Genomic DNA, 18,443 nt, shown 5'->3' on the forward strand with positions numbered 1-18,443 from the left:
CGAAACCTCTCAGGATTCATGGGTCCTAACGGTGAGAAGTATATACATGCCTCATGATTCCATTCCCCGAGTCTCATTCGTTCATGTATCCATTTTATTCATCAGTTTTCTTCCAGGCAATGGTCGTTCTTGGAAATGAGCTGCTTCCCCAAAACATAAACTATACTAAATAGAACTCAGTAATGGGAAGTTTGAATAAAAACTCAAGTCATCCAGGTCACGTATAAAGCGCTTAAGTGCTTCGAGCTTCTTCTTCCGTAACATCCCACTAAGAACACAGTGGCAACTGTTTTGTAAACCATTATCTCTTTGAGATGACATGGGTGAGATTCCACAGGGACACATGGGCGCTCAGCCTCTTCTTTCAGACCTCCAGCCAGGTGGACAGGACTGAAGATGGAACTCCCTGTTGTAGATACCTGTGCAGTAAAAGACTTTATTTCACGTGGGCTAATAAGTTGAGGCCAGGAGACACCCATTTAGAGCAGTGGTTCTCGTAGCTAAAGCGTGTCATAATCACCCGTAGGATTTGTAAGCGACTACATTCCTGGGTGCCAAACCCAAGGGATCCGGGTTCAGTACGTTTAGGATACCTGTTTAATCTTTATTTCCTAGGAAATGCAAGTGTTGCTGATGCAGGAACCATACTGCACTGAGAATCACTAATTTAGACTAACAGAATTCTGACTTTTGGTCGACCAATACCACAGCCTCCCCCACCGCCTTCTGCTGCCTCTTTCTCCACCCTTTTCCCACTTAAGGCCTCCTGTCTAGTTTATATAACAAACCTGGCATCTTAGGACATGCTGCTGTCTCACAGCTTAGAGTGAATGAAGCTCAATTTTATTGGATAAAATCATTATATCATCTTTATTGAGCTGCAAGGCTATTAAGGCTTATTACCGAGAAGATTTGAAGTTATCTTCAGATCTTAAAGTGCTACCTGTCGCCACAGTCGGAAAATTACAGCTCTCTTTGCATGGTAGACAAAGCTCTCAGAGGGGAGAAAGGAGACATTAAAAATGACTGTGTTCATAGATGTAGACCATCATGATTTTCGGCCAAATAATCTTGATAAACCTTGTATAAGAGGATAGTCCTGGCTTAAAAGGCACATGGTAACAAAATCCTAAAGTCTTAAAAAATATGGATAATTTGGCTGTGTTAATTTTCTCTGAGAATTAGCAGTTGGGCAAAAGGCAAAACGACAATATAAGTATTTTTCAAATAAAGTCTTTCTTAAATATTAAATACATCCTGCTTCTATGTAATCAGAGTGCCTACCTAATGATATACTATGAGATGAAAAACTTGATATGTACACTTTCAAACTTTTAATTTAATTCAGAAGTTAACACTTGCATGATAAGAATTTTTTCAGAGAACAAGTTTGAAATAATTATTTCAATCTCATGATTTACACTTATACAAAATATATTCTATAGTTTCCATTTGTGCATGAGTGAGTGGCAAGCCTTCCACTTTCCTAAGTTCTGGTCTCCTAGCCTCAGGGATTCTGAAATTACCAACAGAGAGTGCAGTATAATTAAATAGGGGTGGGGTAGGGGTTGTAACAGTACTGCCAGAGTTGTGGTAGGGACCACTGTCTTTGGTTGTGTGATGACTCTGCCATGCCTGGGAACCCTCAACCTTTCTCCCTCACTGGGCTACAATAAGCCTAGTTTCATGTGTTTGTTGTTGTTTGTTTTCAAGGATGGGGACTGAATTCTAGTGTAGTGCAAGCTAGGGAGATGCTCACTCACCCAGTAAGCCCTATCTCAGCCTCCACTCCTCACTTCCTGCTACCCAGCAGGCAGTTCTTAACCCAGCAAGGCTGACCAACTCGTTGTCCCTAGTTTAGAAAAATACAATGATTTGAATTTATCTCTCAATTTAAATCTTAAATACTTCCTTAGGGATGAAGACAGTTAAGTATTAGTAGTTGATGCAAAATTTTTACTTTAATATAATAATTTTGATTCTATATTGCACAAAAAAAAACTTAGATTCTGTAAAGTGATAAACCTGAGACTATTTAGCAAATGAAAAATTAGTGGCAAATCAAACTTAATCTTTTACATTTCATGAGATTTGGAAAGATTTGTTTTGAATACATACAAATTAAGTGCTTTTCTGTTGATAAACCTTCTCCCACGTAGCACATTGTAATGATAGTCACTGTGTGTTTTTGAAAAAATTAAGTCAATTCACACGTCTGTTAGTAACTAAGCATTAGTATTGTTACTTCTTTTATATACCAAAAGAAAATGATTAATTTTTGGTGATTTTAGCAGCCAATTTGAATTGTGAAAATAAGACAAGGGAGTTGTAAAACGAATTAGAAATGTTTAAACCTCCGTTGCCACAAACTTCAGTTCACAGAACTAAGAAGAAATATTTGAAGTAAATTCAGCTAAAGTTTAAACTTTTAACCTGTTCGAGCAAGTGGTTCAGGAAGGTATTTCAAATGGTTGCTTTATTTCCAAAGAGTGATCAATTTAAAAAATGGACTGACAAGAACTTTTCGGTTTAGATCGATTGGATACTAAAACTTCCGTTCACAGAGTTTTTGTATAAAAGAATGGTTTGAGTCGGGTATCCTCGTCAAAGCAATAAATAGTCTACCAGTTTTGAAGCGGTCCTGCCCCGTTGGCTGCTGGGAGTGTGCTTATGCTGGTGAGCACCACGTGCTCTGAGAGTTTTGATACATTATCAAAGTTGCTGATCTGCGTGGTCAGGGACTTCCTGCTCTCTGTGCTGGTGCGTCCCCTGGTGAGACGATCTCCTTGGCGATGACCCCCAAGACAGCAAGAAAAGGCAGCTTTAAATTCCTCTCGAAATTTTCCTGGCAGACCAGACAGAATAAAAGGAAAGTGAATTATGCATAAACAGCTCACCACGTAGTGCATAGGGCACAAACGACTCGTTCCCTTGAGCCAAGCTAACAGTGAGGTGGAGCATTTTGCATCAATAAAGGAAACAGAAAAAGGAAATTAAGCGATTAAGTATTTTCATATGTAATACTTGGCGATTGTTTTCTTTCTTTAAAGTCAAAACCCCTGTGTATCTCAAGTTAGCTTTTAACCCTGTAATAATACTAAATGGCTCTCAGGAAAAGTTTGCGTAGACTCTGAATTGTTTCAAGAGCAATGAAATCTACACTGTGCATAAGCAAGAAAACAGAGATGCATTATACGCTAAAGACGCTGGCACAAAACAAGAAAAAAATACACTGAAGTATTTATGAAAGAATCTCCTTTCATAATCCGAGTGTGGCAAAATAGGAAAAGAAACAACTGGAAAAAACTTGGGAAGTACGTATCTTTAAACTACTGATGAGATTTTTAGACAGTTCAGATACGGAATTGGTGACCTTTTATTAGAGCAAAGGGCATGATGGAAACTTCTTCCTTCCCTTTGCACCTAAGATTACTCACACTGTGCAGGAGACTACTGAGTCTGTTCGCAGGCCTAGGACAACGGCAGGCCCACACCAGGTGGCTGTCAATGACCTCTCTGACTCCTCTTAACCTCCTCCCAGGACTCTGCCTTGGTCTGTGATGTCTAGTTCAAACACTTGTCTCCCCATTTCTTTAAAGGTTACATCTACTCAGCGCCAGGTCAGAGCGCAAGTCAATGGGCAATGATTACTTTAAAAGTGACAGAGGGTATCAAGTCTCTTCTTGGTAACCTGCTATCCTTCCTCTGAGTGCCACCAGGTCTCCCCCTCCAGGGGACATGGTCAAATATGAGACACCAGAGTACGTGTGAAAGTCAGTCCCCACTCTCCACTCAACTGTGGAGAATGTTCTGCCCATTGGCTAGATCTGGGTAGGGGTTTAAAGTTTACCGCCTGTACTGTCCTTGGCTGGTGCCTTAATTTGTGCTGGACCCCTGGAGCATATACAGGGGGAAGAAATCCCCCTCAGGAACAGTCATAGGGGAGGGGAATAAGGGGAAAATGGGAGGGAGGGAAGAATGGGAGCATACAAGGGATGGGATAAACATTGAGATGTAACAAGAATAAATTAATAAAAAATTTTAAAAAGTAACAGAATTCCTTTTTGGATAAAATTGGTTATGCTTTTCTTTTACTGATTAAAACCTTTTAACACATAAAATCATAAAACTGATATTTCTGGATTGTCATGTGATATTTCAGTGCATGCAGTTTTCAAGAATTAAACGGAATTAAAGGGATGCAAAATTTTGCTTTGTATTCAGGGTAAAAACATTTAAAATCCTTTTTTTTTTTTTAACTTTTTGAGATACATGATTAATCCTCCTATTTCTAGAAAAGCTGTCTTATCTAGCTGTTCTAAGTACTTAAACAAATCAAATATGAAGTTGGAAGACATACACTATTTATTAAATGTTCAATAAAAAGGTTTTTCACATGTAAAAATGACTATATAGTTAGAAATGGCAATAAGAAACAAATAGCCAGGCATTTGGGAGTAAAATAGTACAAAGATGTGACTAATCACAGCAAAGTTCTGATATGGCCACTAGTGGGCTTCCACACACACCAGTGGATGGCTCACACCATGCACTTACAGATAGTTCTAATTGGATTTAGTGAGCTACTAAAGCAAACATGAAATTGGTAAAGGTTTGTTTGCCAGATCATGAAAAGAAATTGGAGGGAGTGGGGTAGAGAGATCATATCTCGTTTTGTTTTGTTTTGTGTGTGTGTGAGTGTGTGTGTTTTTCAATTGTAAGTTTGATGCAAGATACTCAAAATTTTCATTTTTTCCTTATCATTTATTCTGTTTTCCATGAAAAAAGGATTGGATAATGTCCTCTGATGAGCTAGGTGGCCTAAATTCACTTTCAAAATGAAGAAACTCTAGGCAAATCTAGTCAGGGACAGCCTAAGCTCAAACAGAAACTAAGTTGTGCATCCACGTCGGAGCTGCTCCAGGGCATCTGTCTGCTCTAGTTGCTCCACCACCGAGCAGAGGGTTAACACAGAAACCCTGGGAACTCACCGCTGAGAAAGTTGTAAATGATTGGGTTTGCAGCACTGTTAGCATATACAAGCCAGTGAGAAAACGTGAACCAAGCATAGACAGTCTCTCTGTCTTCGGTGTGTGTGAACATCCCAAACACTCTGTGGAAGAAGAAGCAGAGACAGAAAATCAAGTGAGACTTAAATAATTGAATCCATGGGTGAAAAACCGTCGCAGAACTAGCCCAACCCTGTCCTCTGAGAAAGCACTAATGGCACAGCCTCTTTAGAATGGCTTAGGGTATCCATCCATTGGAAGCTCCAGCTCAGAAAAACTGGCTCTGTATCTTGCAGCCAGGAAATGCAAATCCCTTGTCAAGAATAGAGAAGGTGAATTTCCCTTCTGTCATCTTGTTTCTAAATGTGATTAATTATTTGTTGGTATACCACCACGTGTATCTATATCTATCTATCTATCTATCTATCTATCTATCTATCTATCTATCTATCTACCTATCTATCACATATGAGCGGTATCTGTGTGCATGCCTGGTACTGGATCTCCTTTAACTTGAGTATAGGTGGTGGTGAGCAGCCATATAGGTATTGGGAATTGAACCCAGGTCCTTTGGAAGAGCAGGAAGTGTTCTTAACCACTGAGCCATCTCTCCAGCCTCATTATACATATTTTAATTAGCAACCCAAAATTACACTGCTAATTTCTTTCCACTTTCACGTGTGTACTGTTCAGTATTTTTTCAACTTCAGTGTTCCCAGCCTTATTGAAATTTGTCATGAGATTTCTCTGTATGCAGGTAGTAATTTGTTTTCAGTGGGTAAGATACTCATATTCCTTGGGATTCAAGTTTTCATCTGTTATGTTAAGCTTAAAAAATGTAGTATAGGTTTTTGTTTTGTTTTGTTTTTTGTTTTTTCCAAGATGGCGGCGAGCAGTGTGGACCTTGCTTAGAAGCCAGAGGAGTCGAGTCAGGGAAATGGACTGGTCTTAACCAGGGCCACCAAGCTCCCGACCCCACTACAGCGGGAGTACTCCACAGTTCGAAAGGAACAAACTACAGAAAACCTGTGCACCCCTGAACATGGGAAGAGCACGGACCCTCTGGAGAGCCGACTATCTTGGCAGCGGCTGCGGTGGCTGCTGTAGTGGTGGCTGCTGTAGCAGTAGCAGCTGAGGCCGGCAGCTGGGAACAGCTGACTAGGAACCCACCTGCACAGGTGATTGGTGTTGTGTCTGGTAAGAATTGATGCTGGAAAAAAGACTCAGCGTGGAGACACTAACTGGACTCAGCACGTGGTTTGGGCCCTAAGACCCTAACTGGACTCAGTGTGTGATTTGGGCTCCGAGACCCAAATGGGACTCAGAGCACAGTTTGGGCCCTGAGATCCTAACTGGACTCAGCGTGCAGTTTGAGTTTGCGTGAGGTTTGCGCCCCGTGACATTAACCGGACTCAGCGATCAGTCTGGCTCCTTTGATGCTACCGGGAACCACAGACCAGTAGAGCATCAGAGTTTTGGGACTAGTGAAATCTTGGGGAGACAGGGAGTGGAGCAGCCCTCAGACCCCCTCTACTCAACACGTGCCAGTCCCCGGAGAGCGCGGGGATCCAGAAGGCTGTGGACACTTTGGTCGGACTCAGCGCGCATTCTGAGACCCAGGATGCTTCTGGAACCCACAATAAAGGGAAAGCTGGGGATCACTGGCTGGGAGAGACCCCACACTATGGGTCTGGCCTCCTGCCGTCCAGACCAGTGATGCATCGGAGCTCCTGGCTTAGGGAAAATAGTGAGAAAACAGGTAAATCTGTCATCCGATTCCCTCTATGCGACACTAGAAGCTACCTCCCCAAAACACAGACAGTAAGATGACTACACCATTCACAATAGCCACAAGCAATATAAAATACCTATGAGTAAATCTAACCAAACAGATGAAGGACTTGTTTGAAAAAAAAAATTCAAATCTCTGAAGAAAGAGATTGAAGATACCATCAGAAGGGAAAGATCTCTCTTGTTTGTGGATCAGGAGAATTAACATAGTAAAAATGGCCATCTTACCAAAAGCAATTTACAGATTCAATACAATCCCTATCAAAATACCTACACAGTTTTTAAACACGTTGAAAGATGAATTCTCAACTTTATATGGAAAAACAAAACAAAACAAAACACCCAGAATAGCTAAAACAATCCTGTGCAATAAAAGACCCTCTAGAGGAATCTCCATACCTGATCTCAAGTTGTACTATAGAGCAACAGTAATTAAAACAGCATGGTACTGGCACAGCAATAGGCTGGTGGATCCATGGAATCAAATTGAAGACTCAGAAATGAATCCACACACATATGAGCACTTGATTTTTGATAAAGAAGCCAAATCTATTCAATGGAAAAAAGATAGCATCTTCAACAAATGGTGCTGGTCTAACTAGATGTCTACATGTAGAAAAATGCAATTAGATCCATATTTATCACCATGCACAAAACTCAAGTCCAAATGGATTAAAGACCTCAACATAAAACCAGAGACATTAAATTGGTTAGAAGATAAAATGGGGGAAGAGCCTGGAAGACATTGGCACAGGAGACAACTTCCTGAACAGAACACCAACAGCCCAGGCCTTAAGGTCAACAATTAATAAATGGGACCTCATGAGGCTGAGAAGCTTCTGTAAGGCAGGAGACACTGTCAAGAGAACAAAGCGACAGCCTACAGACTGGGAAAAGATTTTCACTAGCCCAACATCTGAGAAAGGGCTAATATCCAAAATTAAGAAATGGGCTCAGAACTAAACAGAGAATTTTCAACAGAGGAATATTGAATAGCTGAGAAACAGTTAAAGAAATGCTCAACATCTTTAGTCATCAGAGAAAGGCAAATCGAAATGACTGTAAGATTCCATCTTACTCCCATCAGAATGGCTAAGATCAAAAACTCGAGTGACACCACATGCTGGCGAGAATGTGGAGAGAGAGGAACACTCCTACATTGCTGGTGGGAATGCAAACTAGTACAGCCACTTTGGAAATCTATCTGGTGCTATCTCAGAAAACTGGGAATAGGGCTTCCTCAAGACCCAGCTATTCCACTCCTTGGAATATACCCAGAAAATGCTCCACCACACAACAAGAACATATGCTCAACCATGTTCAGAGTGACCTTATTCATAATAACCAGAAGCTGGAAACAGCCTAAGTGTCTCTCAGTAGAAGAATGGATAAAGAGACTGTGGTACATCTATACTATGGAATACTACTACTCAGATATTATAAACAAGGAATTCCCGAAATTTGTGGACAAATGGATGGAACTAAAAATGATCATAATGAGTGAGTTCACCCAGAAGCAGAAAGACTCAAGTGGTATATACTCGCTTATAATTGGACACTAGCCCAAGGGGCACACCCCATGAAAGACCTCACTTACCAGGAAACTGAGATAGATGAGAGGACATCCTACTGGAACTCCAGGGGAGAGAAGTATGAGAGAATAGGGAAACAGAAGGATCCAGAGGGTCCTAGAAACCTACAAGAACATTATGGTGGGCAGATCTGGGCCCAGGGGTTCTGCTCAAACTATTGCACGAACCAAGGACAATTCGTGCAGTAAACATCGGACCCCTACCCAAATCTAGCCAATGGACAGGACATTCTCCACAGTTGAGTGGAGAACAGGGAATTACTCTCACATGAACTCTAGTGTCCCATATTTGACTATGTCCCCTTGATGGGGAGGCCTGGTGGCACTCAGAGGAAAGATAACAGGCTATCAACAAGAGACTTGATACCCTATGATCATATAGAGGGGAATGAAATCCCCCTCTGTCACAGACATAGGGGAGGGGAATAGGGTGAAAGCAGGAGGGAGGGAGGAACAAGAGGATACAAGGGATGGGATAACAATTGAGATGTAATCTGAATAAATTAATTAAATTAAAAAGATAAAAAATGTAGTATAGTATCCTTAAATGCCATTTTTAAGCATTTTAACATTGTTTTCCTGAGTCATGGGCATCAGGCCCAAGACATGTGAAGGGCAGAGGATAATTGTCAAGGATTGGTCCTCTCCTTCTCCCAGGTGGGTCTCAGACGGAGCTGAGGTCCTCAGGCTCCATAATCCATAATCCATGCTTTTACCCAGTGAGCCGTCTTGCTGGCCTCCTTAGCGACATTTTAAATTTTGCATTCTTTGGGGTGGGGAGATTAGACAGTGAGTAAAAGCATGTCCTGGGAAGACTTGATGACCTGAGTTCAGATTCCCAGAACATACGTAAAGATTCTGGTATAATAGTGCACACATGTAATCCCAGCAGTTGTATTGTGAGATGGGAAGTGATGACAGGAGAATGTTCTGGAAGCTCATAGACCAGCTAGCCTGGAGTATATAGCACAGCTGCAGAAATAAGAGGAACCCTGCTTCAAGACACATGCACAACAGAACTGGCTGCCATAAGTTTTCCTTTTGTACTCTAATCTCCATACCTGTGCTATGACATGTGTGCAACAACAACAAGAACACTACCACACACACACACACACACACACACACACACACACACGTGAGGGAAGGGGGGGGGAGAGAGAGAGAGAGAGAGAGAGAGAGAGAGAGAGAGAGAGAGAGAGAGAGAGAGAGAGAGAGAGAGAAACTCATTGTGTTCTATTTTTAGATAACTCTCCACCTTTTGTAGAATTTGATAATGATACTTACTAACCTGTTCAATAAGTCCCAGGATGAAGAACCACTGTGTTCCATCCTAGAGGCCCCTTCACTGATTATGTGATCTGTATCTTATGCTTTCTTCTTAATGAGAGGATACACAATAGAAATAAATTTCTGGGACAAAGGGATGTTCTACAGAGTAGTAGAAGTTCACAAATAAGCGCGCACAGGGTGAAAGAATGTGGACAAATTAAATATACCATAAGATACAACTGCTGGCTCAAAACCATCTCTGAAATACTAGGCCAATAAAAATCAGTTTTAAGAAGTGAGTTTTAACCAACCAGGAAATAGCTTACATTTCAAGAAAAAGAAGGTTGGACTTTACAGTCTGTGAACAATAAATGAAAGCAAGATTGATATGTGAGGGGAGGCTAAATTAAAAAAAAATATATATATATATATATAATTAAAACTTATGTAGTAAAAACAATTTTCAAAATTATTTTTAAATAAATGTTTGTGTGTGTACAAATAGGCACATTGCTTAAATAACTGAAAAAAGTTTGAAATTTAACTTAGATTCTCCACCTCCTGGGAAAAGAAGCCATTTAATTCAGAATAGTAAGATGAATATTATTGACAAGAGGGCATCTGGAAATAATTAGAGGGAGAGGTGCAAGAGCAGAGATATAAGAAATTCAAATGTGCATCCCACAGCGTGCTAAATTCATTTAGAAATATTTCATGTAGACTGGTGAAGAAAGGAAGAGGGGAAGGAGGGAGGAAAAGGAGGGAAGGGGAGGGGAGAAATGGGAAGGGAAGAGGAGGAAAGAGAAAAGGAGGGAAAAGACGGGGAAGGGAGGAGGGAGGAGTCCACTTAACTGTCAGTCACGTGTATGATCATCTCAATAGTGGAAAAGACAAACATATACAAAGCATTTACTACATTTATTTGTGATTTTTGTGAGGAATAAAATGAGAAGAAAGCCTAGAAAAAGCAGAGGGTCAGTTATGAGTTGGACACATATCTCAAGAAAAGGAGCATTCAAAATCCTCATTTTGTTAGCTTATAGGTAGCCCCCTAGGCTGCCTGTAGGTTGCTTAGCAACCTCTGATGTCCTCACCTATGAACTCCCAGGATATAACCTGGGTCAGCCACCAGCCCACCTACCACTTCCTCTACTTCTTTCCGTCTGTCCCCCTGGGGCACCCTCCCTCCCTCCTTCTTTCTCTCCCTTCCTCCCTTCTACAATAAATCTCCTTATAACAAATATGTTATGTAGAGGCGTATTTATCAATATTATAACACATTTTCTACTTCATCATTGAATAGGCCTTTAAACAATCAAAAATAAAAAGTAAAATAAAATAAAAAAAGACAAAAGAAGTCTTTGCAGCTGGTTACACACCTCTAGCCAAACCTACCTGTGTCCAAGGTCCCCAGCTGTGAGGAATATGATAGTGACTCTGACTTTGGGAAAATGGAAGGAGCACTTCCAAGCTAAGTTTGCCTTGGGACCAGTGTGTGTGCAGCAGCTTTGATATTTCCCAATAAAATTTGATTATACATGTACTGACTGTCCCTGCATTTTGGCCTCTGCTTCTCATGTCACTGATCAAAATTATTTGAACTTCATAGTTTTGTCTAACGTATCACAAATTATGCACTGGAAAAATATAGTGTTTCATTAATGTTGATATTGAAATTATTCCAATGATTCCTGTTTAAAACACAATGTATCTGCGTTTATTGCCCCAACAAATTAGTCCTGTTTCTTTTTTATCTTGAAAAATATTTTGTTCAACTTGTAGATTTCTAGGACCCTCTGTATCCTTTTATTTTGCTATTCTCCCATGCGTCTCTCATTTAGAGTCCCAATAGGATGCCCTCCCCTCTGTCCCAGTTTCCAGGGGTCCCGCTCAAACTAAGGCACCAGCCAAGGACAATACAGGAGGTAAACTTTAAACCCCTTCCCAGATCTAGCCAATGGTCAGAATATTCTCCACAGTTAAGTGGAGAGTGGGATATGACTTTCTCATGTACTCTGGTGCCTCACATTTGACCATGTCCCCTGGAGGGGGAGACCTGGTGGCACTCAGAGGAAGGACAGCAGGTAGCCAAGAAGAGACTTGATACCCTATGAGCATATACAGGGGGAGGTAATCCCCCTCAGGAACAGTCATAGGGGAGGGGAATAATGGGAAAATGGGAGGGAGGGAAGAATGGGAGGATACAAGGGATGAGATAAACATTGAGGTGTAACAAGAATAAATTAATAAAAAAATTTAAGAAAAAAAAGAAAAAAAAAAGAAAAATATTTTAACAAAAAGAATTGTGGTTCGGTTGTTGATATATTTGGGAACAAAGTTGGGAAAACCCACTTATTCTCTTTCAAAAGAACTTAGAACTCTGACTTAATTTGTTTATGAAATTAGTTACTGAAACACAGTTTTCTAGTGGAATGTTTCCTCCAGCTAAGACTTAGCAGTCAACCGAAAGAGGTTAGGAAAACAACCATTTGGCATTCAACTGAGAATCTTCACCTACTGTGAGCGTATTTCCTGAGCACGCTAGAAGGCTGGTGATCAAACAACTCCATCACTGAGTTGATTGGCCAGATTAAGTATCTAAGCAGAAGGGGTTTTGTCTGTTCAGAAAGAAACAAGAGTTCTTGATTAAAATGCAAGCTGTTTCGTTTTGAAATGAACGAGCGGGATTTACCTCTTTAGCACATTGAGGATGCTGATTGGGAGATAGCAAATTGCAAAGACCAGAAGCACCACCATCAGCATCCGGGCTGTTTTCCTTCGGGCTCGGATCTGCTTTATCTCAGCAGCCACAGCGCTAATCCGGGCCTTGCTTTGCTGTCCCGACCCTCGGGGCTGAGTAACCGGCTGCTGCGGCTGCTTCCATTTTCTCTGAACCACAGAAGAAGTTCCTGGAATCTGAAAGGAGAGGGGATCCATCGTTGGTACTTAGCAAAGTTCCACGTAGGCGATGGGACCACAAGTAAAGATAGAGAAACAAAAGTTTACAGTTTGGAATTCCTGTTTCTCCAGAGCACTGGCTAGGGGGCTAGGCTGTGCATGTTCTTAGTATTCTTTCCGTCAAGACCAAATAAGTATTTGGGTGGAGGGAAGTTGAAAACAAGCCTTTGTTGCTGTGTTAAAACATGATAATCTTGTCAAGGTCTAAAGAGAACAACGGAGAATACATGCCCTCGATAAAAGCAGAAGTATGGAGAGAAGACGACTTAAAAAAAAATTCGACTCCAAAATTTCACTATAAATTCTAGATTCGGATGTCACCTAAGTTTAAACACGCATCAAATAACAGGAAATACACAACAACACACACACACATAACACACACACACACACACACACACACACGACTTCCAAAAAAAGAAAATGAATTTGATGCATCCATACTGCCATCTGCTGTCGTACGGCCACATAGCACCTAAGCCGCTATTGGTTTTTTGTGTTTTCTGCCTCCTGCTCCTGTTCAGACAAAGCAAACCTGTATATAGAAGGAAGAAAAGCTATTCTCGGCGATTTACTGTTGGCATTTACAAAATCGCCGGAAAGTAATTTTGCAATTTGTCCTTTTGAAAGCACACAAACACACCTGCAGGGCTTACTTTTATCACTGTTTCAAATGGCCAACATTTGCAGCAATTGCATTACCCGACACATGCTTTTCCTTTGATTTTTCAGTTAGTTAATAGCAGAAAGTTCTGCCAAGTATAATACTTTTTTTTATTATAATCTCATGAAAACTGATAGATGTTAGCAAAACATTCAGCATGCTCTTTTATTTTTTTCTTTAAGAGGAAGATGTGGAAATAAGTACACTGCGGGGACAGCTCGATTCTGTTACAGTTACTCAGCCTTACTTTTATCTTTGTGCTAGACAATGTACGGAGCAGTGTGTTCCCGTGGCCTCTCAGAAAGAGGTTACATGGAACCCATGGCTGTTTACACTACAGGATCAAAGTCTACTAGCGAATCTTTCATTTGAGATTTGCGTTTCACTTTGATGTCCAAACAGATGAGTCTCATTATGTGAGACCTCTCTTGACTATCCTCTCAGTTCAGGAGATTAATGGTGCAAAGGAAAACCTGCGCTGTTACAGAAACATCTCAGAAGTGGGAAGGGCCATCTCACCAAACCACTGCTTGGGGAGAGAAAGAGCTACAAATCTCCCTCTTCTGTGACTCTATTTGTAAAAATTTATTTTTAAGACTTAAAATCTTATTTTATGTGTTTGAGTTTTTCTCTCTCTTGTAGATCTGTGCACCACATGTGTGTCTGGTGCCTGCTGGGTTAGACAAAAGGTATTGGTTCCCTGGAACTGGAGTTGCGTGGTTGAAAACTAGAATACGTGAGCTTGGAATCGAACTCACGTCTTCTACAAGAGTAGCCAGTGTTCTTAGTTGCTGAGGATCTCCTCAGTGTTGTGGCTCTTTTTTTAAAAACTAGTTTTAAAAACACTTTTTAAAAGAGGTAGCAATAGATCATAGAAAGTTCCAGAAGAATTTTCTCACAAAAGCTGGTAAGTACCAGCTAAGTGGTCTTGAAGTGGTTTCTAAATAAAACCATACAGATCATCCTATTTTTAACGTTCCCATGAAGGGAGAGCCAATATCCTGCCCAATGCCTTCCTCAAGTATCAAAAACATTCTCAGGAAGAGAAGGTGCCACAGGGGGCAGAGCTGTGGCCCTTAAAATGAGAAGAAAGAGAAATGTGCTGAGACCATTTTCAGATAAGGACCTGAAGGCAGAAGATGCTCACTCCTGCAGCCCCTTCTCCACTGATAAACCATGCCAAGAAACTGAGCAGCACAAAAGAGGCAACAGAAAATTCATTATATCAACTGACATTCAAGAATGGGGCATACCCTTCAGCAGTGCTCAGTGTGTCTTTAAAGACAAGATGTCAACCTCATCTTATAGGTTTGATTGAGAGGCTACTAAGTAGATTAGAATGAAATGTTTCAGATCATACATTTAATTTGTACAGAACTTCAAGACACATCCTTTTTTAATTGTGAAGAGATTCCTTTTGCAAATCTATATATAAGATTTTTTCTGCATTTTTACATGCATGTGTACGTGCAGTGTTGTTTGTGTACATATGTGTGCACATGCCTTAGAGGTCAGAGGACAACCTAGGCTGGCCTTCCTCAGTTGGTATCCATCTTATTCTTTAGACAGGGTCTCTCATTGGCCTGGAACCTTCCAGCTAGGTCTGGTTAGGTAACCTTAGGGATCTCTCTGGCTCCCTTCTCCAGCGCTGGGATTACAAGTGTGTGCCACGCTACCCAGATTTTATTTTATTTTATTTTATTTTTTTGCATGTCTTTGGAATATTAAACTCTTGTCCTCATGATTGCAAGGCCAGCTATTTGCAGACTGCGTTATCACATAAAGGTAATAATAGTGATGTAAAATAATCAGAAAAGACAAATCCCAAGAGTTTGTCCTGGTGGAAGATCTTTCGCCAACAGGGTCACCCAGGGCTCTGTTGAGCCCTAATACCCAACTGTGGACAACAGAACACAGCATGACATATTCACGGTACTGTAAATGAACTGTGTGAACGATCTTTGATGTGAAAATATACTAAAAAATGTGGGCAATAATTATTAGTTCAAAATACCATGTAATTGACGGATACTGAAAAAGAAATTAAATACGATGTCAGCCAGGTTGGGGGTGGGGGGCCTTGCATGCTTCTGGATCGGCAGGGTTAATTTTGGCCATATTAATAAAAGTAATCTGCATATTCACTTTAATCCCCATAAAAATTTCAGTGACACCCCTTAGAGAACTAGAAAATAATCCAAAAATATCATAATTGTATATATACACAGGTGACTATGGATAGACACAAAACAGCCCTAAATGCAAAGAACAACATTGAAGATATCGTGGTGGCCAACCTTAGACTATTCTATAGAAACATAGTGAAAAAGACAGCATAGCATTGGTACACAAATGGAAATGTATGCAATAAAATAGGATAAAGAAGCTATAAATAAACAAGCTACAATGTCTCTCTAAATTTGAAGAGGGCACCAGGACCACACACTGGGAAATGACAGCCTATTCAGAAAGTGCCACCGAAAAAACAGTGTCTACATGCAGATGACTGAACTCAGACCCACATCTCCAGTCTTGTTCAAAAGTCAATTCAAAATGTCCAAAGATTAATTTAAGATAAAAATTTTTATTTTTAAGTGTGTGTGTGTGTGTGTGTGTGTGTGTGTGTGTGTGCGTGCATGTGAATGCACATGCCTATAGACACTGAGGGTGTTGAATCTCTCTGGAGTTGGAATTACAGACAACACCGTTGTGAGCTGCCTAACTTAGGTGCCGGGAACTCAAATCGAGTCTTCTGCAAGAATATGACATGCTTTTAGCAACTGAGCCATTGCTCTCACCCCAAGACCTCAATTTAAATCTGAGACTTCTAGAACAAAATGTAGGGAATGCACTCAAAGTTAAGGGTGTATGAGCAGGAACGTTCTTAACAGAACTCCAATGACACAGAGAACAGCACTAAGACTCAAGAAAAGACTGTGTAAAATTTAAAAGTTTGTACACTGCAAAGAAAATTATCAGCAAAGCGAACAGTCCACAGATTAGGAAGAAATCTGTTGCCAGTTATACCTCATTCAGGGAGGTAAATAAATAAATAAATAAATAAATAAATAAATAAATAAATAAGCACTGTACGATTTACACACTCAAACCACAGAACTGCCAATAGATAAATGGGATAATGAAATAAGCAGCTAATTCTCAAAAGAAGAAACAAAAATGGCCAATACATGTTTTCAAAACTGTTTAGCATTCTCAACTGTCGAGCAAATACAAATGAAAATCACTCTGAGATTCTATCTCATTCCCATCAGAATGACTACTCTTTCAGTTTGGCTTACTATTGGTGAGATAAAATAGCATGACCAAAACAACTTGGGGTGGAAAGTCCCTGTGGGACTTGTGTCATGAATGGAAGTTAGGGCAACCATTGGAGGCAGGCACACGAGGCAAGAACTGAAGCAGGGGCTACTGGGGTGGTGGTGGTGGTGTAGGTGGTGGTGGTGTAGGTGATGGCGGCGGTGGTGGTGGTGGTGGTGGTGATGGTGGTGTAGGTGGTGTAGGTGGTGGTGGTGGTGGTGGTGTAGGTGGTGGTGGTGGTGGTGTAGGTGTAGGTGGTGGTGGTGTAGGTGGTGATGGTGTAGGTGGTGGTGGTGGTGGTGTAGGTGGTGATGGTGTAGGTGGTGGTGGTGGTGGTGTAGGTGGTGATGGTGTAGGTGGTGGTGGTGGTGGTGTAGGTGGTGATGGTGTAGGTGGTGGTGGTGGTGGTGTAGGTGGTGATGGTGTAGGTGGTGGTGGTGGTGGTGTAGGTGGTGGTGGTGTAGGTGGTGGTGGTGGTGGTGGTGGTGGAGGTGGTGGTCGTGGTGGTGGTGGTGGTGGTGGTGGTCGTGGTAGTAGTGTGGTGGTGGTGCTTGGTTTCCTCCACATGGCTTGTTCAGATTGCTTTCTTATAGCACCTAGGACAACCAGCCCCAGAATGGCGTCACCTATAATGATCAGGGCTCTCTCATACCAGTTAACAATCAAGAAACTGTACAACAGGCTGGCCCACATCACCTGGCTAATCTGGTGGGGTGATTTCCCCAGGTGAGGCTCCTTCTTCCAGAATGACTCTATCTTGTCTTACGTTGACAATAAACCAGCTAGGACAACTAGCATCAGTAAAACAAGTGACAGTAAATGTCAATGAAGTTATAGACTAAGGCATACTTTTATCCACTGCGGTTGAGAGTGTAAACTAGTGTTTACCCTGTGGAAATCAGTATCGAGGTCCCTTAAAGTGCCCAATTCTAACTACTATATGACCCAGGTGTAGCAAAAGAATCCACAGTCTACCACAGAGACAATAGCTGCACATCCAATTTTTTGCTGTACTGTTCATAATAACAAGAGAATGCAATCAACCCAGATGCTCTTAATCATCATCACCGTCATCATCATCATCACCGTCATCATCATCATCATCATCATCATCATCATCATCAAAATGGATAAAGGAAATGTGACACATACCCACAATGGAAACTTATTCAGAAGTTAGGAAAAAGTTAACTACGAAAATTAAGAGAACATAGATGGTTCTGGCAAGTATTGTGCTAAGTGAAGCAACTCAGTCTTAGAAAGACAAATATCATGTGGCTCTTTACTTTAATATTTCTAGAATCTTGATTACGCATTCAGTTTCCTAATATAAGTCTGTTCAGATTTTCTAATTTAAATTTGTAATTTTGGTGTTTGTTTTGTATATGTAATGTTTTATCTATTGTGTTTCTTTATTTCTCCATTAGTATTTTAAATTTTTTTTTCTACCATACCATACAAATTTTATTAAGGCTTTTACTAGGTACTTTTTGAGAAAAGTATATTCTTAGTGGTTACAATGAACATCTCAATATAAACAATAATCATTGCTAATCAAATTTTAATACATATAAATATATATTTTTTCAATATCACTCCACCCCTCACCCCCTTCATCTTTTCTTTAGGTTATGTGCTTAAGCATTATAAGTTGAATTTTCAGTTTTATTGTTTTATATAATTATATTTCAGTCTGGATACAAAAAGAAAAGAATTACAAAGAAAAATATCTTTATAGTAAATTTTGTTGTTGCTGTTGATTATTTTTTGATGTAGCCTTGGCTGTCCTGGAATTCTCTGTAGACCAGGCTGGCCTCAAACTTACAGAGATCTGCATGCC

The 18,443-nt window shown here is 40.6% G+C and overlaps 1 protein-coding gene across 1 annotated transcript in view; it reads right to left on the reverse strand.

Annotated features, from left to right (window-relative positions):
• Positions 1-18,443, reverse strand: part of Hcrtr2 (hypocretin receptor 2) — a 104,142-nt gene continuing 85,699 nt past the window's right edge. The window contains exons 5-8 of the mRNA XM_051140597.1: positions 12,356-12,579; positions 4,992-5,113; positions 2,626-2,845; positions 1-419 (exon numbers count right to left, since the gene is read on the reverse strand). Of these exons, the coding sequence (XP_050996554.1) occupies positions 365-419; positions 2,626-2,845; positions 4,992-5,113; positions 12,356-12,579 (621 nt within the window). The 3' untranslated portion in view covers positions 1-364. The remainder of the gene's footprint in view (positions 420-2,625; positions 2,846-4,991; positions 5,114-12,355; positions 12,580-18,443) is intronic.

This window comes from Acomys russatus, chromosome 32 (assembly GCF_903995435.1).
Source record: "Acomys russatus chromosome 32, mAcoRus1.1, whole genome shotgun sequence".
Lineage (NCBI taxonomy): Eukaryota > Metazoa > Chordata > Mammalia > Rodentia > Muridae > Acomys > Acomys russatus.